The 23,572-nt window shown below is 35.9% G+C and overlaps 1 protein-coding gene across 2 annotated transcripts in view; it reads right to left on the bottom strand.

Moving 5' to 3' along the window:
* Positions 1–1,547: 1,547 nt before the first annotated feature.
* The window catches only part of CUNH10orf107 (chromosome unknown C10orf107 homolog), a 102,037-nt gene continuing 80,012 nt past the window's right edge, over positions 1,548–23,572 (bottom strand). The window contains exons 6-8 of one of the 2 annotated variants that reach the window (XM_021710373.1): positions 7,688–7,810; positions 7,124–7,264; positions 1,548–2,215 (exon numbers count right to left, since the gene is read on the bottom strand). In XM_021710373.1, coding sequence (XP_021566048.1) covers positions 2,141–2,215; positions 7,124–7,264; positions 7,688–7,810 — 339 coding nt within the window. In that variant the 3' untranslated portion in view covers positions 1,548–2,140. The remainder of the gene's footprint in view (positions 2,216–7,123; positions 7,265–7,687; positions 7,811–23,572) is intronic. The other variant, XM_008053859.2, reaches the window with a different exon arrangement.

The raw sequence follows: 23,572 nt of genomic DNA, 5'->3' as shown, positions 1-23,572 counted from the left end.
AAAAGTTGGCTAACGCATGCTGTTGTTAACAATGTAGAGAAAGATGCACTCTTAGACACTGTCAGTGGGTGCGCAAAGTGGTGAAATATCTTTGAAAATATCTAATAAGATTGGAATACACATCCAATGTGACCCAGAAATTCCCCCTCTAGAATTTCATCCTACAATTACAATCATGCATATTCACAAAGATGCTTGTATAAGAATAGCAGTGCAGTGTGGCCATACAACTACTAGAAACAACGAAGTTCAGCCACAGAACATGTCAAAAAAGTATGGAATTGATAAAATAAAATGTTATATGGCCACTATATGTACTGATAGAGCCGGCACAGTGGCTCATGCCTGTAATCCCAGCACGTTGGGCAGCTGAGGCAAGAGGATTGCCTGAGCCCAGGGGTTTGAGACAAGCCTGGGCAACATGGAAAGACCTGGTCTCTACAATAAATAAAAAAATTAGCCAGGTTTGGTGGCTTGCACCTGTAGCTCCAGCTTCTTGGAAGGCTGAGGCAAAAGGATCACCTGAGCCCAGCAGGTCGATGCTGTGGTGGCCGTGAGCGTACCACTGCACTCCAGCCTGGGCGACAGAGTGAGACTCCAACTCAGGAAAAAAAAAAAAAAAAAAAGAATATATTATCTCTATGCAGTGTTAGAGATCCTAGTGCTAGTTTTGATTCAGTTTTAGAGTCTCGATATTCCTGATATCCTTGCTCAAATAAACATTCTGTATTAGAAATGCAGATCTGCCAGTGATTACATTTGAAACTGTTTGGTGATTTCTAGATGCTCCTTTATTCTCTGTTTGTAGTTTCTCCAGTGTCAGTTTTCCCAGCAGAAAAGACTGCTTGAGGAAATTCAGACTGGTGAGCCCTCCTCATGATGTCCTACAGCCATCAACTTTTTCATTCAGAAAGGACAGCTCAGGGATGAAACACATCTCCAGGCCTTCCAGCCTTGGAACTGCATGAACATTATACATGATTTTTATCTTAAGGCATACTCTTACTTTGTTGATCAGTGCAGTTAGGAAATTACCAAATGCTTTCAGATTTGTCTGTGCCCCAAGTGAATATGTTTGGGTAGTTCCTTTGATACTGATGAAGAAGGTAAGGTTAAAGCTGATTTCCAACCAAGTGCTACCCAGATGCAAGTATTGTGAACTCTGGAAAATTATTGAGGGAATTGCCACCTCCTAGCAATGCTCTCTATTCTAGAATACTCTGAGGTCTAAGAACTTTGAAAAAAGCTTAGGTGGTAATTAATTAATTTGTCCAACTAGGGACAATCAGTTGGCAAATGGATATTTTTCTTTTAAAATTATATTTTAATAAAGGTATTTAAAGCCTTGAGATATTTTTCAATCATTCCGCTGCAATATAATGGTTTATTTTAGAACCTCTATGAGCTTGATTTGTATTTAAGATTTTTACAATCTATATATAGGTTGGTCTTTAATAACCATTTATGCATTGCTTCTTTTTATATAGGTCATGTATTCTCCTGGGAGAGTAACAAGATTAGAAATAACAAATACAGTACAGAATAAATTAAAGTGCTTCAAACTGCATTATATAATTTCAGAAAATTGGTTTCACACTGAAACATTTAAATAAGAAAAACAAATGATTTAAGAAAAAAAAAAAAACCAGAGTGTATGCATTTGAATTGCTATTGTTTAACAAATTTTATCCTCAGCAGTGTGGTACTGGTATCTTTTCACAGTGCTCCAATGTGTCGGTTCATTTAGGTCAATATGGATAAAAATTATTATTTTTCTATATTTTTGGTTATTTAAAAAGTTGGCTTCATTCTCCTTGAAGATGAATAGAGTTTATTAGTCAAAACGTCAAAGGACTATCGTAAAAGTAATTGTATTTTTATATGTAATTCTCCAAACTCTAGTATACGAAATGTTCTTATTACGCTCAATGCAATAAATTCAGAGGCTATTAGGGGACAAGAGATAGCAAAATTGGGGCCAATACTTTTCTAATTACTTAGGATAATAAAAAGTGGGAGGGGGGCTTGGTTTTTCTTTTGTAACTAAATGAAAGAGATACGATGCTGTAGAGAGTCTATTATTCCGGCTGGTTTTGTTTGTTTCTGTGAAGTTTAGCATTACTCTTCTTGTACCGAGTCCTCAGGCCTTTTTCAATTTTTCTATTCGTGCATTAAAGGCCTCTTCCTGTATTTGCAGCTTTTTGTTTATCTCAGTCTGTGAAGACAATCATAAAAAAGTGGTTATGATGGAGCTATCTTTTGCTGCACATTGTCTTTGTGGTTTTGACATACTATAGTGCCTAAAGACAGACATTATCCCTCACACACCTTCCTGTTTTGCAGACATAGCTGTGTTTCAGCCTGTAGTGATGTGATAACACTTTATCATATTTCTCTGCACATTCCCAATGTATAGTATGTCTGCTATGAACAGGAAGTGGTATTTGGACAGCCATTTTTCACATAGCCTTGTGTTGGAAGATAGGATAATTTATCTGTATTTTCAGACAGACTTTACCAATAAGCACCAAATCAGAATAACTGCTGTGGGCTCAGTTAGTGCAGTGGTGTTGGTTCCCCCACCCCTTTGCAATGGATGTTTTTGTCTCCTGTGTAATACTTTCTAAATGAGATCCCAGAAACCTTCTGTTGTGAAATAACAACACAAATAATCTTACAATTAGAACAATTCTCATAATTAAGAGTATTCATCATACATTATAACTCTGGGAATGATGCCACTTTGTGGTATATTTTTGGTAGAGAAAAGTACGCAATTGCTGTCAGGTTTTAGTCATTGCTGAGGCTGTGATAGCATTTAGCCTCTGGCAGTGATATTCTGTGGACTAACATTGCTACCTGCACAATTCCAGAAATACTTTCACATTATCTGAACATTAGTAGCCCTGAATATGTCTTCCCTTTTTCACAATGGATAATAAAATTACACGCAGGGAAAGCAGTAGTGGTTGACGTGGCAAAACTGGTGTTTTTGTTGTTTTTTTACCTGATTTTAAAAATGTCTACACAGATTCGAGGAGTAGTTTATACATATGCGTTAATACATTCAAAGTTTAGATTATTAAAATCTTTAACATAATTTGAAGTCTTCAGGGTAACTGTACTTTGAGAAATGTTTATTACTTTAATTTAGATAGGAAAAAAATCAAATACTGTTTTAAGCCCAGATATAATTTTAAAATATTTATTTACATACTTTTTAGAATATAACTAAAATAGACAGTTTTGAAATGTCCTGTTACCTTATCTGATGATAATCTATTTCACCTCACAGTAAAAGTTGATATTTTGAGAAGTTCATATGTGTGTCAACAATTCTGGATTCAGAATTCACATGAGTGTTAGACTTTTCTGGTTCAAGTTATACTAAGCCTTGGGAATAATCTCTGGCCTCTGGTGCTTATCTTTTCCCTTCTTGGTGGTTGGGTGGAGGAGGAAAGGTAGAATGAAATGGTCCTGCAGGTTACAAAGAAACTCTATCTTTTTCAGGATTCACTGATTCCCTCCCCATGCTGGTTGTTGGTAGAATTGGAAGGAACGCGGTCTAGGAGTGGGAAGATCTAGGCACTAGTTTAGCTATGTAGCCTTAGGCAAGTCACTTAACTACTCTGGTTGTTAGTTCTTATCTAAAAAATAAGTAGAAGAATGGTAATATGTCAACATTACACTCTAACTTTTAAGTCCATAATTTCAACTCCCAATTTTATGACATACTTCGTCAATGTTTTCTTTCATTGATATGATGTCATGAACAATTTAAAAAATTTTGTTACTCCTGTTTATCAAAACGAATTTATGGAATGCACTATATTGGACCACATAAGGATTGAAATAGTTTGATGAGCTATCACAATTTCAAAGGACTGGGAAGAATTGTTCTACCCAAACAATTGACTCTTCCCGCTTTCAGTTAATGTCCATCTACGCCCACCAGTAATCACATTTCTTTTCAGTCAAAGACTGATGTACTATCATCTACCAGCTTCTGTTCCGCTACTTCACCAGTGTCTTTGCATTAACCTGGAGACCTTTCTGGTATTTCACTGAGACAGTATTTGTCAAACAAGTGTAGACCTTGGGAAAATGTTCATGAAGGTATACCTAAAAGAGTGGTGTACTAACAGAGGCGTGTAATGCTTCAGATCTCCACACTTTAGTGATCAGTACTTCAGTTCAGGTATAACCAGCATGGCCTGGATGAAAAGACTCTATGTCTAGTCAAGATCAGACTGTCATTAGTTGGCTATGTCTCCTTGTTATCCCTCAGAACACTGCTGTACAGACAAGCTATCCCACAACCACTAGGATTGGGTTTGGTTCTTTTTCTTTAGGAAAAAGTGGGAAGCCCATGACCTGGGTTCAACAGCCTCTCATTGACCACTACCTTGAGATGATCTCATAGTCAGCTTTTCTAACCTGAAAAATTCTAAAAATACCTAGAGTCCCAAAATGGTAAGCTTTCCTCAAAGTTTTTACATTATTTTACCCTATTGCTTAGACAGGGCCAACAGCCAACATTTAACGCAAGGATTTAGTGTTAGCATTCACATTTCTCTGAAATGTAATTCTTTAAATATATTAAAGTTTGCTCCACTGGGTATAATTTTTATTATACAACTCAGGGCCAAAATAATTTCATTTTGAATGTATCTTTAAAATTAAAATACCTAAACTATGTAGGCTTAAAATGTTTGCTCTATTCAGTATAATTTTAATTAACATCTCAGGGCCAAGATAACTTCATTCTTAATAAGTCTCTAAAACTATAAAGTGAGTCAGTGAGAAAATAGGTGAATTAACATAAAAACATTAAGGATTCATACTACATTTTCAGAAATTTCTGTATTATAACAGGTGAAATCCATCTGAAACCACACTAGAGGAGCTCTGAAAAGTTAAAGCATGAATTCTCTGTTACTTTTTTGGGGGGAAAGCAAAAATTGTAATAATAGTAAGAAGGAGAAAAAACTATAGGGAAATTTAAAACATCTTATGAATAATAATTCATTAACTGTTCCTATGGCACATTAGTGTGTTCAGATGGCATATACACTGACCACTGTCATGCATCCACCTTTGCAAGAGATGTGACAGGTTTTAGAGCCAGGAATACTGGAAAGCAGATTTTAGAAGTGGAAAATTACTTACCCATCTAAAATAGAAGGAGAAATTTAGGTAAGCAGAGGGTAATTACCCAACTTGGAATTTGACCAAGACACAAGGGTAAACACTGAAAAAGTGCCACACCACGGGAGTATTAAAATCCAAAGTAGTCTGGTCGTGATATTAGACATTATGTGGTTTTTGTGGATAATGATGGAATTAGAACTAGAACCCAGTTCACAGCTTCCATTTAGGGCCTTTTATTAGTTGTCAACCCTGAATACTCTGGACAAATTACGGTCTTTCTGTGTCTGATTGTTCAATTTATTGGGGGAAGCGCCTGCCTAATGTGCATGGAGTTTACTAGGATTACTGAGACAAAACACATAAAGGGGTTTGCCATCTTGAGACATTATATAAATCCACATCATCATGCCATTTCATTGAAAACTTGGTAGTAGTTTGGCCTGGGCTGATGTCCACAAATCCACTTAAAATGGAAGTGATCGTGGTACTTATAGGTATAGGATCTGCATCCCTCTCATCTGATCCACGTTTTCTCCATACCTAATTACATTGAGGTGAGCAAGCTAACGAACTTCCAGGACAGCTTCAGGCCAAGGGGAAGTAGCACACACATACAGCAATCATATTTTTTCTGTTATAGAGTAGGAATATAAATGTGGCAGGCTCTAATATTTTTTTTAAAAAATTCAATGAATAGTTAAAAACATACTATTCACTGCATGGAACATGGCCTTGGTAAAGATGTTTTCAATTTTTGGGGGCCTGCAAACAATTCGATTACTGTCTAGTAGTTTCTCAGCAATAATTTCAGAGCCGCAGGATCGCAAAGGAGCCCAGGGCCATGATTATACATAGACTATATTTAGATGAAATGTTATCAAATCTAAAAAGGAGATATGTTCTGAACTCAGTTTAATTCAGCTGCACTCTGCCCTTCCACACAGTAACCAGTTATTACATCCACTGGAGTTGTTAACAATAAAGCTTTGTGTAAAACGTGTTCTTCCACTATTTCTGGTAAACACTAAACACCCCTTATTAAGCCAAGGACTCTGGCTTATTCTGTTGGCACCAAATCATTAAATAGTGCAATAACATTTGATGATTAAACAAGTGACAAGGTATGCTTATGCCAAGCTAATCTTTTGCTCTTTTTAAATTTGTTGTTAATACAGTGTGTTTTTAATATATAGTCTCATGTTTCAAATGATAACTAAATTTTCCCCTGAGATGCATGTGTATTTTAAATATGCACTATGTTGTCCTCCTGATTTATGGTCATTTCCACTAGAAATTGCAAATTTACTTAAAATATGCATTTTACTGATTTAATCATTTGGCCTGGAAAATTATGTGAATTCCTGTAAGTCATTGTGTTGAGGTAGAAATGGTCGTCTGTTGTTTGGACAGAATGAGAAAGGATTAAGCGTAAAGCTCAGTTCATTGATAAATCACTGGCAGCTGCTACAGAGGTGGCTCCTGCCATCGCCATTTTCATGCCATTATTGGTGTAAATTGCTTAGCTATTAGTGATATGTGAAAAGGAACAAATTGTCTGAGAGGGAATTCAAAGACTTGAAAGTCTTTCTTTGGAAATTTGGCGAGAAGACTTAGCTAAGAATTATGGTTTGATCTTCAGTGTTTACTGTTCAGAAATGTACTCCAATTACTTTTGCGTGAGCAGTGTTTACAGTTTGACAAGGTACGAAGCCTTTACCATGTTATTTTTTTGGTTTCAATGTTGAATGATTTTATAAACTGATAACGTACACCACACTAGATGCTGCTGGCAAATCTACTTTGTGATCTTATTCACTCAGATGATCAACTGAGAATTATGTGAAGATGTTAAATTAAACTCCATCATAAGTAACACTCTTGCTGGCAGAGTGTCGGTAGTATTTACAGACATTAAGTTTGAGGTTGGCTAATTAATAATAAAGTAAGTGAACATACTATCAATACTAAGTACCTGAATGCGGATTAAAATGTCATCTGTGACTTGACCCAGCACTGATTTTACATCTTCAATGGTGAAACCAACTAAAGGATCTGTGTCTGGAGTGTCAGTTTCTGACTTGGACCCCTCAAGGCCTTGTTCTTGATCCAATCCCTAGAATATTGAAAGTAAACAACAGTCAGGTGATTTCTAGAGCATTAGGAGATTTACATAGAACCTCAAAACTCTGTTTGATACTTTTCTACCAGGGACAATATCATTTCAGAGGGAGATTTTGATTTGCTGTTACTCTGCATTTGTATTATTATTCATGAGGTTTATGACATGTCAAGTCATGATGCCAAGGCAGTGCTTACTTTTGGCAACGTGAAGGTGGAGATTAGGAAGTGTGGGGTGGAAGAGATTAAAACTGCTGAACCACTGTCATCTGGCCCATCTTTGAATCAACACTTAGGGAATATGCATTTGGTTGGGAATCAGAGGCAAAGAAAATGGAAGAACATTTGGTTTATTTCCTCCCACCCAAGTGTATGTAAAGCTGAGATAGGGTGAATGAAAAGACAAAAGGAAACATACCTTCATTTCTGTTTCCAATGTCGGGAGTGGTTTTATGAATGTTGAGTAAATATCAAATGAGATTCCTTCTTCCAGAGGATCCGGGAAAAGGCCACCAGCAGGCTTGACAACCTCTATCACTTGCTGATGGGAACAAAAGAGCTGAATTATGACATAGCCTTTGATAAGCAACCACAGTTTCAGTCAGTTCCCTAGTATATGTGCCATAATCCTAAGTCTGTTATCCTTTCAAGTGCCATCTCCTTGAAGAATTCTTGATGCATTGCCCTCCTGGTTCTCTGATGCTTTTTGAACTCCATCTATCACAATTAACGTATTGCTTTCCCACTGTCTCATTCTCTTTCCACATTCTGTGGTTTAGGATTTTATTTAGTACTGCCTAAATTTGTTCTAAAAGTATTTGTCTTTTCATTGTTTCATGCACAGTAAACCCTTACTCCTGCCTACAAGCTCTCTGTAGGTAAAGAACAAAGTTTTAGATGTCCTATATATCTTCTCTAGATCTGGCAGAAGGTTAAGTGCTTAACAGCCTGGTAGGGGTTGATATTCAGCAGAATGTAGTTGCTGATGTGACCATCAAGAACTTGGTGATGAGGTAGATCAGAGGGATTTACCATAAAACAAAGAAGACAGGGCAAAACTTCACCATGAGCGTTTAACAATTCTTTAGCAAGAGTGAGCTAATCAGAAGAAGGCAGGTGGTTGGTCAACATCAGTAATGAAGAAGAAGGAGAGTCAAGAAAACCCACTTTGGCAGTCCTCATCTCATTGTGACGTGGGAGGAGAGAAAGGAGAGATGAGGTTACTAATGAAATTAAACATCTGAATCATCTAAATAGTTGTTCTTGTCCTACTTCCATGTTTAACAAGCGACATTTTGATCATAATTTGGTTTCCCATCTCAATTGACCTATAAAGACACACCCACTTCAATGTTCTGGTTTCCATGCCTATTATTACACATTCTTCACTATAAGTTGATAAATTGTTCCAGTTACTGTAGGAAACTGTCATGAGCTTGTTATTGAGTCCCTGAGATGTAGTCACCCACAGTATGCTGACAAAGTCAGGTCCTGAACCTAAAACTCTGAAGACAAAACTTTGGAAATGCGTAAGTTCACCACATAATTATCCTGTGAAGCCTAGATTAAAAAAAAACTTGAAATAATCTTACGCTCATTTATAATTTCTCTACATTTCAAATAAATTCCATGTTATATTTTATCATTTAAGTATGAATGTTTTTTATTTAGATCGATTTTGGAATGTACTAAAAGCTGTGCTATTTTTGGTCTTGCCAATGTACATATATTTTACATTGAATTAATATTATTAATTTTGACTTGATTTTAAAGAACGCTACGGCTTGGCGTAGATGTACAGAAGCACTGATGTGTCCTAGTTTTATAGACAAGGAGATTTGGAAACCAAGAGGTTAAATGATTGGCCTAAGGTCAAGTAATTACTTCATGACAGGGCTGGGAGTTAAACCCTGCTGTGCTGACTTCTTGGCCTATGCAGTTTTCAGCAAACTCTAATACGTCATTAAGTTGCCATATTTGGAAATTATTGATATTATTAAACACTTAATTTTTATTCTGTTAGGTCACATCATTCTAGATTGTTTATCTTAAGTCAACTAAATGTTAATCAAAATAGAATATTGAGAACACATATCAGAACAGTTCTTTTCTCTCATCTACATTCATGAGTCATTACATTTTTCCTAAATGGGGCATACAAGCATTTCCATCTTTCCACAAAATGATTTGTACCTTTTTTCACCACTCTTGCTTTTCATCCTCCCACAGCTTCTATTGCTCTTTATTTTACCAAGCTAGGAAAAGGAGAGAGCTAAACAGATTTTAGTGGCTTCCAAAACATTATAGGTAAAATAAATAAGCTGTGCATGGGAATCAGAGACAAGGGAAGATGATGAGATATTTACTTAGTGGTATAGACTTTAATATAGGGTGAGAAACAGGAAGTCTGGGGCAGGGGTGGTGGGGATGAGAGAGACATTGAAAAGAATAGAGAAAGGAGCTGAATGGGGTTTACTGAATTTACTGCAGGCACTGGGAAAGTAATCGTGAGCTAATCTGAAAGGTAAAAGTATTGTTTTTAAGTAACTTTTATCTGGTTTGCTGTCACCATATTTGTCTTGCTGCTATGCTTTTTTATACACAGGCGAGGACTTTCTCCTAATTTGTCCTCAGCCCCTGATGGAAGTTCTCAGTAGCTTTCCTCTCCATCTTGGTAGTGGTAGGTTGTACTGTCTGCCCACACATTCCCTTTTCCCCACCAGATTATACACTTAAATGCAAGCAGTATTTGTGCTTAATTTCTTGTTTTATTCTTCACACTCCTGTGGTCTGGATTTCTTTATAAGGGTCATCTGAACTACTTGCCAAATACCCAGTTTGCCGATCTTTGGTGCTCAGTGTGTGTGTGTGTGTGTGTGTGTGTGTGTGTGTGTGTGTGTGTGTGTGTGTGTGTGTACTGAGCACACACTTAGAAACTTGGAACTTTCTAGCTCCACACTATCATTTCTCTGATGGACTGAAAGTTCACTTATCCCAGGAACCTGAAGTTCTGACTGAAAGTTGGGTCTTTCTTTTCCTTGATTTTTTAAAATGAGTGTAGCCCATATAACTATTAACTTGACTTAATTTGTGTGCAAAAACTGAGGGTGAGAATTTGTTTTCTTCAGGGTGTTTTGCATACTGATAATGAACCAAACCATAGCTTTGTTTTTCTCTTTCACGAAGAATTACATTTAGTTATGTTAGTGAGATACTGTAAGGGAAAGGTCCCAATTTTAGATGAGAGTAAGCACAAAGTATTTTCATTAATAATAATAAGGTACACTGTCAAATATATAGCTTGAAATAAACATAATGCCCAGAAGCATCACAGTGATGTTTTTCCCATTAAAAATGGTAGCCTTTTTAAAAAACAGGTTTAAGAAAAATTAGAATCAATAATTGTGGTGAGAGCACAGAGCCAGTGAATGTTTAAATGAAACCGCCTGATGCAATACTTTCTTTAAAAAAATACAATTAGACCTTTGTATTTTTTTAACAAAACCTCATGTTTTACAACATCACTGGTTCTGTAATAAAATCTATTTAAAACAGAGAGACATGGTCAGCTTTATTAAGTTAGATTTTCTGAAAGAACGTTATAATTTCCTCAAGTCTATGAATAGTTGAAGCAAATTAAATAAAGCTAGTTCTATAACTATTTTTATACATTCTTGTAGAATTGTAATTGTCTCATATTTTTTTCCTCAAAAGTCTAATATGTTACCTCTTAAATCTGGAAAAATAAAAACAGAAAAAGGATCAAGAATGTTTATTAAAAAAACACTCGTATTTGGTACCCTGATTTAGCAGCCTCCCTTTTTCTATATGAGAATAGCACCCATAATCTTCAGATCAGGAAACAAAGGGAAGGACTTTAAGTGACTTGCCTGAGGCCTAATGCTGAGATTAAAAATCAGGAGTTTCTGATTATACACATTCATCCATTTGGCCAAATGATTGGTTTTGCTTGACTTTCAAATACCCCCTAAATATTACTTTGAATGTAAAGCAATAAATGTGTTTCTCTTGCCGTTTTTGAATACTTGCACACAAATGGATATAATAAAAACAATCATGTTGTTCCATGTGAATGCCATTTATATTTTTTCTGATAATGAGCAGACCATTCGAACCAAGGTGAGTACATTAAAAGCTCTAATAAAGAAGAGACTAGATTTTTAAACAGAATAATGGACTGTTAAGTGAACATACAATAAATAACATCTACAGATGTGGTCGCTAGAAAATTAGTTTTGCATAACTTGCCAATATACATTTCCCCCAGATGTTATCTGTTACATGAAAATTAAGTTAGTTATATTCATTATGTGCACATTGCATTAGTGTTATTTAAGACAGTTTACATCTTTAGTTGAATTGTGCTATGGTATTTAAGGTTGAATTGTACTTTAAGTTGAATTGTGCTACAGTATTTAAAGAGTATCAAGTAAATGACTTTTTGGCATAAAATAATACTCATAAGTATAGCATTTCATCACCAAAATTAATGTAGCTTAAAGAAAATCCAAGATCTTTACTTACAAGCCAAATAAAATCACTAGAAATCTTTTAAAAGTTTGCATATTTAATATGAAATGGACATCCACTATGGGAATAAATGCTAAGAATTCTGAACTCTCTTGGTACTAAGTACAGGGTCAATTTGGATCTAAAAACATGCTTGTAAAAATTAGACTCTGCTTCCAGATCTTACTGTGTCTGAGAAGTAGAATAAAAATTTTATATGAAAATTGTATCACTTCATGTTTTCTTTTTCTACTTTGCTTGTTAACATTATGGATATATTAGCTCTGATTTATTGCTTTTCTTTAGTAAAGCTTCTTTGGAGAGAATATAGGTAGTTTGTGGGTAGAGTTTGTACCACTAAAATCTAGAATTAAGGTGGCAATTATTAAATTATTAAAATATATTATTAAATTATTCAAGATACTGCAAATGCTGTTGAGATTACAACTTTTCACTATTTTGAATGGCAGAAAGCAAGATAAATCTGTTAAACCCTTTTTGAGTCACAGGCACACAGACAAAAATACTGGTTAGCTTTGAAAAGACATTTCTTTGGAATTGTCAGATGATGACTTCATATGTAAATCAGAACTTACTACAAAATGTCAAAGTTTCAAAAAGCAAACTTTATTGCAAACTTTCCTGACTATTAACTAAGGAAAAAAGGCACAAAAATTCTTGTAATGTTTTAACGATTCCCCCTTGAAGAAAGGCATTACTCATTTGCAAGTCTAATTAAGAAGTACTTGTGTGGTTCTGGAAATTTTAAACAAAAAATTGTAACCTATTGCCTACAATGTAATGCACATAAAGTAACAACATATGAATGCCACCTGCAAAATGCAATAAACTCTAGTAATGTCATACTGAGACCATAAATTTTAAATGAAAAGAGGAAATTCAAAAGCTCAGATTATCAGAGAAATGAATTAATCCATTTCGAAACTATTTTTCTTTTGTGCTAGGATCATTACAAACTTCTTAACATACTCTGTAAATGTAGAATATCAATTCTGCTACAAGAGTTCTCCTCCCCCTTTGCATTTTTGACTTGGAATAAATTTGCAAATGCAGCACATTAATTTTCTTTCCTATGTTTAATATGCAGTATTTACATTTTGAAAAGGTTCAAAATGTTGCCAGGCTTCTGCAGGGTATGAATAGACATCTAATAGCAACTTCTATTTTTATCCACAGCATACTGGTAGTTTGAACATTTATAACTTAATAGAGCTTTGAGACCATCAAATCCACACATGCTAATCACCTAAACAGTGAACTGTAACACAGTACAAGTCAGGACAGGAAATGAAGATTACCCATTCCAGCTGAAGTTGCAAGGAAGAATTTAGGTTGGCAAGGCCACAGTAAACCAATTTGCAATCTGGCTAGGACACTCCAGTTAACACCTTGTGCCCATTTTTATTTATATATCTTGATTTGATCTTGTTAACTTGAGATTGAAATAATCATTTTTTAAAAGTCAGATAATTAAAGTAACTGATTCCAGAATATCTTTGCTATCTTTAGTATGTCTAAATGTACTTCTGCTTAAGACCAATACTACAATTTGAGAAGAAATCTGAGTACTCCTATTTTAATGACCTCAGACAATAAAATTCTCTCTAATGAATTGGAAAAGGAGCACCTTCTTAAAGTGTAAATGCAATTTAAAAGGAAAAAATGTTTTGACTCTGGTGCAAACATTTCCTGAGGGATGGAACTGATCTTCAGATACCCAGATATTTTCTAAAGACGCAATAATCTGGAAGATAGATAACTGAATTATAGGCTTTGGACTTGGCTCTATTCCTAACTGTGTGATACTCTGAAAATCCCTAGGCCTCAGTTTATTTATCTGTAAAAGGAGGATAATGATAATTGCTACCTGGCTACTTCATCGAATTGTTTCAAGCACAAACTAGATAATGTGGATGAAAATGCTGGGAGTTCTTCAAAGGGAAGTTATTATTAAACTCCAAGGTGTATTATTATTATTATTCATAATTACTGTTATTATTGAAATGATCATCCTTCTAATGCCATCATTGAAAGGCAGACTAGAGTATTCATACTGAGGACGCTGGTCCATGATATTTTTATATGTAATTGTTAACATTGCCCAAGCAGCCCAATTAACTCGGAAGAATTTGTTAATTAGGACATGCCATCACTCCGTTTCTATATAGTGACAGTCTTTAAAATATCAAACATATATCCAATATCATTTTATTTGAAGAGCTTCCTGGACTCAAACAACTGATCTTTTGAGACCTAGATAGAATGACATAATTAGGCAGTTCTGTAGCATGGTCAGGACTAAGGCAAACTACCTATTTAGAAAAGGAGAGTATTTACACCTAACTTTCCAATTAGAAAACCTGCCTCTCCCCTTCCTCCACCCAGTTTATCACTCTCTTTATCTTTTGTTTTTCAGCTTCAGATGTGGCCTGTGGCTGCCCTGATTGCATTCCATTTTAAAAGATTCCCTTTAACATATTTCGTCAAAAGTAAAGAGTTAGGGCACACAGGGCAAACTTTCAACACGTCTGTCTTGTGAAAATGAAATACCAGAGCTCTTCAAACTACTAAATTCAGCATTGTACTTTTGATTCTTAGATTGACCTTATCTTGCAACTTCCTCAGGGTGAGAGGTGGAAAGTATGTTTCCATTATAAATAGTTAGAAAATATCTAATGCTTTTCAAAATATTTTTTATAAGCCACTCAGAGTGTATTTGTTTAGCTTATCAGGTTATACTCTTAAAGGCATACCCTTGACCTCAGTAAAAAATATTTTAAACAATTCTAATAATAGGTATATATATCTCTAGTTTTATTAAGGGTGTTTTCTTTAAAATTGAAGGTTTTGACATTTAAAATTAAATATTCCAAATTATCTTTTTTAAGGATTTGAAATGAAATATCTGACAATTGTATAACAAAGATGAGTTATGTAATTATCTTTATGAAAATTCTGTTTTGAATGATCAAATAGATGAAAAATTTTGATTTTACATGTGTTGTACTTTCATTACATCTTATGATAGCTTATATGAAGAGAAAGCTATTTCATGACTTTCATATTTGAGAATACTCTTTTTGAACAAGTACCTATAATTTGCAGAAATCATATGAGACAATAAATTATAGTGGTTAGAACAGAGACTACAATAGAAGAATCTTAGGTCCTGGTTCTAGTTTTTGTTTTTTTCATGAACTTCCTGTTATTTTGGCAATTCAGACTACCTGAATAGGAGGAGACCAAAATGATTGGGCCAAAGCTATACATGTAATTTACTTAACTTCAAAGCATACTGATTGAACTGCACTTCAGTCCTGAAAACATCAGTTGAAAAGTGGGAGCAAAATTTCTTAAAATTATATTCAATTATATAATAAAAAACTTTTGATGCTAAATCAGAATGTTCGTAAAGTGCTATAAAATCTTCAGAGAAGTCAACATGGCGTTATTATTCCTGACCTTTTAGGCCCAAGATGTCTATTTTAAGTAATCTGACATTAAAAATGTGCTGATAAATATAGATTAAAAAAACAACACAGGAAGTTGTAAATCAGTTGGTAACCCCTAGCATCAAGGAAATACAAGACAAAAATGTAGGCATTTACTTTAGTCAGCCTCAATCTTAATTTTTAACTAAAGAAAATTTGCAGAAGGCATAATATTTACATTTTATATATTTTATTCATAGTTTGTGTGTTTCCTTTTTCTCCAGTCGGCTTGTAAATTATTACCAGGAAGTATGTTGTCACAGTTATAAATATTTCCCTCTCTAGCTCCCTCAGCCCCTACCCCCTTTTTTTTTCTTTTTTTCTTTTAGAATCTCCGCTAACTGATTCTTTAACTGTATTAGGCACACTTCTCTGGTCAGCAAGGGAAGGATTTTCTTGTTTTGAAGGAAATTGCTGCCAAATTAGTCTTACGGCTTAGCATTCTAGAAACAGGACTTTTTCAGGAAGCATCCAAGTCCTTCATCCTATGCAAGGCAGTTCTTTATTATATACATGGCAGATGCCATTATTTCAATGACATAAAGAGGTATGTCTTCCCTTATAAGGAACAGGTTTATGTACTTCAAGGTTCCCTGGCTTTTCATGGAATCTGGAATCTTCAAAATTAACTACAAAACTGATTTTCTGGATAATGGTGTATATAGTAATACATGTTCTTAAAAGTAACCTTTTACCTATAACCTGTAAATCATAATAGTTTAGTTAAAAACAAACTGAAGTAACAGCAGCTCTGAAAAATTTAGGTGATATCTTTATTCCAGATTTGAATGTTATAAAATTGTGAATTTTTTCCCTCCCTAAATGTGTTATCAGAGTTCTGGACTGGCTCTGCTGCTCATTCGAGAGTATATATAAGATGCGGTTTCTTTGTTAGTAGAATTAGGGAGTTGGACTAGGTCATCTCTAGTCCAATTACAAATGTTATATCTTATGTTACTAAATTTCAAGTGGCCTTTTCTCTATTTATGCAAGACTCAAAGTTGCCTGCCTGTGTAGATCCCCAGATTTAGTACATTTCTACCATGATGTTGTAGAAGAATATTTGGATTACGCACACAGTGCTTACTGGAATCTTTGACAGGCTGAAGCTTGTCCACTTATTTCTCTTTAATTATCTTCCCCAGACCTGCTCCTCCTCCATTCTTATCTTTCAGTGGCATCACCAGCATTTCGCTTACCAGACTCAAAGTCTTGTGGTTGTCTTCAGTTATTCCCTCTATATTGTCCCTAACACTAAATCAGCCTCAAAACTCATTGGGGACACTTCGTGATGTCTGTCCTATCTGCCCCCCTATATTTTATAACAATGCCTATCTTATAGCCTCAGGTTCAAGTTCTTGCCTTCACTCTTCTTTAAGTTCCAGCCATGCTAGATTATTCACTCTTTTCCAGTATGCACAGTGCCTGGAGCATAGTAGGTATTCCATCAATATTTGATATATATTTGTGTGTATTATATAAGTATATACATATGTGTGTGTGTTTATATATATACATATATATATGTTTCATATATATATGAAAAGAGAGAAAAGTAAAGCCAAGCCACGCCAAGCTTGGATGAAGCTGCTTTCCCAGTCCCATCATGCCTAGGCTGCTCCCTCTGCTGGGTGAGGGGTTGGGGGGTCTTTTCTTCTTTATCCTACCAGTCCTTATTCCACTTGCCCTCTCTGCCCAGCTCATCCACCTCTGTGAAGTTCTTTCTGATCTTCCTCATGCTCTAAGAGTATTTTGCTTATTCCCCTACATACTTCTTGTCACACTGACCCCGAGTTACAGTTATATAAAGTGATCTCCCACCATTTTTGTGAAAACAATCTGAGGTCATAAGGCATTGTCTTATTCATCCCTCAGCTCAGGTCATTGTACACAGGAGACAGTCAATTGCTGTTGAGTATTCCATTAGAGTGTCCATTCATTTTAAAATTTTCTGTTCTGCCTAGTTCGTTAGAACAGCTACAATTCTGTTTAAAAATTTGTCACAAAAAAATGATATCACTTGGAGAAGTAATCCTAGTCATTGGTATTTTTGCATCAGTGCAATTACCTGTATTTCTTGTTAATAGAGCCCTAGAGTATTTGTTTGACTAGCACAATGCCAAAGAACCAAACAGATTTTCAATAATTTGCATTGATAATTGTTTTTAACTGACTGGTAGTTAAACTATCGGCTAAATGGAGTGATAGTTGTTTTATAGACAGCGTATATAGTTTAAAATGGTAAATGGCTCCTAAGCTCCCACTTAGATATTGGTGAAAGTAACATCAGAAAATTTCTAGGGGGTTGACCAGTTGCCTGACTCTAGGGGCCACAATTCACATTGGTTTCCATGGGCAGCCCTAATACCCTATCCCCAATACAACGAGAAGGATACCCACTGGAGTTGTGTGATGCGCAGTGCTGACCACCATCCAGGAAAATAAACTGTGGTAGTGAAAAATAATAACAAGTAGTTCTCATTTATTGAGAACTTACTCTGTGTTTGGCGTCGGGCTAGTTAGAAAGCACTTCATTGTGAGGAGAGGTTTTGTCGACATCATTTTTTTGATGAAGAGCCCAAACCTCAAAGAGGTTAAGTAACTCAGCCAAGGTCACACAACTGGAAAATGATGAATTCTGTCAGAACTTGAAGCCAGATCTATTTGGCTCCAGAGCCTATGTGCCTAATCCTTGGGGCAAGTGGAACCCTACTGTTTTGTTACAGATCCCCAGTAATATTTATCTCCAGTTTTAAAGTGAGGAAATAGAGGTTCCGAAAAGTAAAATGGCGTATGCACATTAAGGATGCGAAGGCAGATGTTCTCAGGTAATTTCAGAAAGAAAATTTGTTCACTGGCTCCTCATAGCACCGGCACTAGAGAACGTTGTTCCAAAATAAGTCAACTAAAGTAAGGCGTGGAGGATTGAATTTTTTTTTAAAAGATGGCAAGATATAAAAAGCATTGGGTTTGTAAAGAAATCTGAGAACATGCTTAATTCATTTGTGTAAACAGGAAAGCATAGGAGAGTCAGCTTGCTTTTGGCCACTAAAACTGCATGTTCCTGCTCAAATAGCAATTTGTCCTATTTGTTGTAATTGTAATTACTGTTTTCATTGGAAGCACAGTTTTCTCTAGGAACAGGCATGCAGAAAAACAACCAATAACCTAGACAGTTAAGAAACACATTGAGGAATGGGTATGGTTGTGTGAACAAATCTCTTGTGATTATTCTTCTACTGTGTGCTGTAATGTGCTTTAAATCCATTTCCATATTTTTAATTAACACTTAGTTCCAAAAAACTTTCTGGAGGCCATTTAAATCACAAATGGGGGAAAAACAAATTTACTTTATCAGAAAATTGACTATGGACTATTTTGGTGGCTTTTATTATTTTTACATGCTAATGATTAAAATTAAATATAGCTCGATTATTCATGACAGAAGACAGTGAAATAATTTTCATGACTGATATAATTTTAAAGTCAAACCTGGGTGAATAAGATACTAGTTCTGTTGTAGATGAGTTTCATTGTCCATCCTGCGGCTCTAATTCCTGATCAGACCCATTCATTTCATAAAAGGAATTATACAGCTATGCCAAGTTATTCTTCTAATAGATAGAGACCCAGTGGAGCACTGGCTTTGTCTCAACAGCTGTCCCTTAGGGAGCGCTGTGCTGCTTCTGGCCAATTTTAGGTACCTGTTTTTATTTTCATTTATTTGGGGGGGGGCAAGAACAGAGACTGTGATCCTATTACACAAATATCATTTTAAAACTCTACCACCAAAAAAGCTGTATCAGCTGCTGTCAAAACACTGTCATTGTCACAAGTAAAAGGCATAACTACAGCTCTCTGAGATTCCCGTTCAACCACAGTCCCACAACTAGGGCCACAGTTTTATCATCTAGGAAATGGGAATAAGAATAGTTCCACACCCCATGGGTTTTTCTGAGTATTAACTCAATCTTTGTAAAGTACCCACACAGTGCCTGTCATGCAGGAAGAGCTTAGAAGTGTGAGGGAGTTTTTGTTTTTAAATTTTCTTTTTTTTTTTGAGTGGAGTCTCACTCTGTCGCCCAGGCTGGAGTGCAATAGCATGCTCATGGACACCCCAGTGTCGACCTGCTGGGCTCAGACTATCCTTCCACTTCATCCTTCCAAGTAGTTGGAACTACAGGCGTGTGCTACCATGCCTGGCTAATGTTTTGATTTATTGTGGAGACGAGGTCTCACCATGTTGCCCAGGCTGGTCTTGAACTTGTGGGCTCTTGCAATCCTCTCACCTCAGCCCCCTAAAGTGCTGGGATTATAGGCTTGAGCCACCGCACCTGGCCTGTTTTTTAATTTTCATGTCACATATTTTTATCTACAGCAATACTAGGCAAGGAACTCTGAGGTAGGGGATTGGTCTGTTTTATTCCCTACTTCACTGCCTGGCAGGTAGCTGAGAAATAGTGGGCAAGTAATACATTTTTATTAAATAATTAAATGTAGAAATCATTGTAGTCTCATAAGGTCAATAAGTCACTATATCACTATTTTTCCTATGCTATCTAGTCTCGTCATACAAGGTGCCAAATTTAGAATTGTTTCTGCATATCCCCGCCGCCCGCTTTGCCACCTTAATAGGACCTGTAACTCAGGCTGCTCCTCAACTAAGTGTCCAGTTAGTTGACTTTTCCATAGTCCTCCTCTGCTAATGATTAGATTCTTTCAGAGTGTCTACGCTAGATGAAGTTATGCAAAATGAATAGATGTGGTGATAAGACTGAGATATCAGTATGAATACAGTGTGTTCCCTGATGAGGGAATTATTCAGGCCAGGAAAACCCTTGAAGGGTCGTTCTGGTTTTCACACTTGTATGAACAGAGCCTTGATACCAGGGGTTGCTAATGAAACCATAGGATCTGACCCAGCATGTTAATATACTTGATTCAGACAGCTTCCCAGTATTTATAAGTGAACTCTGTACATTAGGCAACCGATATTTAGATAAGAAAATCAGAAAGTAGCATATCCTGCAGTTTAGTGCTTCCACAGATTGTAATACCAATCGACTCCAGCAAAGCTAATATCATTTGAGTAATCAAAAACAAGCAAGGACAATGAGCTACTGTTTCTGAAATTCTTCTGCTAGAAATAAGAAACCAGAGCTAAAAAACATTCAAATAATAAAGGTACATTGCAAAACTAAGCCATAGCATTAATTAGGTTAATCTATTTATACAATCTACAATTAAGCCTTAACATATTTCAGATTGCTAGTATCATTGGAAACATCAGCTACCTGATTATCATCACTGCCCCAGGAAAAGATGGAGGCTTTACCTTTGAAGGATCTAGCGTTCAAGGCATGTTTTGAAGAACAGATAGACTATCAAAATGTTACGAAAAGACTCATTCTATTCCTTTAGTTTCTGTTTGGCTTAGAAGCAAATTATTCTCATTCTGTTCAACAATGATGTGTAAATACTAAGAAATCACTGAGAAGATAATATTACTACACAAATTCTTTATTCTAAAAAGTACCAGTTTCCTTATGGTGTATTTTGTTATAACTGGTTTATTTACTTATTAGTGAATACTTTTATTTTGGTTTTAGACACAGAAATACAACATTAAAACGAATATATTCTTTTTATCAGATCAATTTTTTATTGGTAGATCATAAGACATTTCCTTATTTTTAACAAGAATCTTTTAAAGCATTTGCTGTTATATCTCTGAATTTCACCATCTCACTAGCATCTGTCAGATTTAATCACCTACATGACTACCTTATAAAGATTACCTTATCAGAAAAAAGTGTCATCTTGTGAGCTTAGGTGTGAGAATTGCAAAATAAAGCTGAGCTACACTAACAACTGCTGTGCTAATTTATTGTAAATTATGTTTTTTTGTTTGCAGAGATAAGACATGAGAAGTGTTTCTATTTAAATTCATTTCCTATGATTTCAACATAAATACCAAACAGCTACACACACACACACACACACACACACACACACACACACACACACACACACACACACACACAAACACACACACAAGTTAAAGCACGGAATATTCCTTAAATAGGTTCTAGTGACAGTGAAATTTATTTTCTAAGCTACTGGTACCAGTCCTGTCATGCTGTTCTAGGTGCAGAATCAGACAGCACAATTCAGACAAAGCATGGATGCTTAGAACATTAGATGGAAATTGCTGATTTTCATGTGAAGAGTGATGATTTATAGGATAGGAACTGGAAATAATTGCATGGCAAGCTGGTCTACAACAAAGCTTTAATTCACTGGGCTGACATTGTAAACTCATAATCTGTCAACCTTGCACCAGCCATGATAGATTATAGCCATTCAGAACACATAAGCATGTCTTTTTCATGAACATTCTGGGGACCATAGTTCAGATGACCCTAGTAAAAACAACTGCAATGTTTTTTAGCCAAGCTGGTTCTCTAAGAAATGTAAAAATTGTGAGTCATTATATTATTAAAATTCAGAACTAGGTGGCAATGAATCACATGTTATCACCTTTAAATCACCAAAGAGAGCATAAATTGGGTCCTATAAAGCACCATGAGTCTCAGTGCATTTTTAACAAGATGAACCTCTTATATAAACAAGATTTTATTATTATGTTTATTGTTATTATTATTAAAACTAGAGTGAAATTTAGTGCTCATAAAAGTGAAAGACTAATGTTGCTGGCCTGAGTCAGAAAGAGCATAGGCCTGTATTCTGCAGACTCCTGTATGTAAGCTCAGCCAATATATTCTGGCCTATTCTTGTTCTTGTGAGTGCATGCCAAACATGGGAATTGGTGTGATCTTTAAAAAAATGCACTAGCAGATAGCGCATGTGGTAAGTAGCCCTCAAATCTATCTTGGTTTTTAGTAAAATCTCAGATTTGAACTCTAGTCTCAGAGAACCAGTTTTAAGTGAACCCAACTTTTTCATCCCCTCCTTTTTAAAGACACTTTGGGTCTTTAGGCCAGGCTTGGTGGCTCAGCCTGTAGTCCCAGCACTTTGGGAGACTGAGGCGAGTGGATTACCTGAGGTTGCAGGCTCGAGAGACCAGTCCAGGCAACTTGGCGAGACCACGTTTCTACAATTAAAAAAAAAAAACAACAGGCGGGTATAGTAGCGCGCCTGTAGTTCCGGCTCCACGTAAGGTTGAGGCGGAAGGATAGCTGGAACCTAGCAGGTTGAAGCTGGGGTGGTCATGAGCATACCACTGCACTCCAGCCTGGGCAACGAGTGAGATTCCAACTCAAAAGTTATAAATAAACAAACAAACAAACAAATAAATAAAGACACTCTGGGTCTTTCAAAGAAAATGAAGTTGAGATATCATTTAAGAAGAAAGTGAAAAGTCATCTTGGTAAATTTCCCGTGACGCTCTGCTAGTATCACATGTTTAAAAGAAGTTTTTCTTTTGTGTCAGATTTCGATTTGGGTTCAGTTTAATTGAACTGAATGCATTCTATATGCCGGACATGTTATAGGCAGGATTTCTGTCCTCACAGGGGCTACAGTCTGGAGGACGAGTTAGAAGGCAGGGAACACAATAGTTCCTGTACAACTCGTATAACACTATGTGAAAACGGCCACAACTGGGCTGGGCAGAGGACTGTAGGGTGAGTCACTCTTAATTTAGCTGGCAACCAAATAATGTGCCAATTAGGAGTCAGCCAGACAAAAAAAGAGCTTGGAAGAAAAGGGCACAGTGGGGTTTGTGAGGGGACTCCTTGTCAACTAGCTGCTACTCATAATAATTACCCAAAGCCAGAGAATCAAGTGGCATTAAATGATTTGGAATATAAAACCATGTCAAAATAAATTTGGCTCTTGAAGAATTTGAGCATGATTGTTAATTTCTGATAAATATTACTTTAATGATAAAGAACAGAAGAAATACTGTTGCTGGTCAATGGTTATTTTTACTTAAAATGTTTATAGTTAGAAGGATACAAATAGACCTCTGGTCATAGATTATGGAAAACACATTGGATAGCTAAATATAAAGCTTCAAATATTAATAACTGACATTAATGTAGCCCTTTCCTCCCAAAACTCTTGACAAACATTACTGGTTATATACACACAGGAATAGCACTGAAATGCTGCTAAACTTTTAAAGGACTAGACATTAATCCAAAAAAAGGGGGCAAATGACTGATCTTAAAATATAAGTCTGTGGAATATAGGTGTGCATTTGGAAATGAAAACTCATGCCACTTATCTCCCTTGCA

The sequence above is a fragment of the Carlito syrichta genome, unplaced genomic scaffold (genome assembly GCF_000164805.1).
Source record: "Carlito syrichta isolate Samal-C Ts95f unplaced genomic scaffold, Tarsius_syrichta-2.0.1 Scaffold288766, whole genome shotgun sequence".
NCBI lineage: Eukaryota > Metazoa > Chordata > Mammalia > Primates > Tarsiidae > Carlito > Carlito syrichta.
This window is presented reverse-complemented; position numbering and strand designations above follow the sequence as displayed.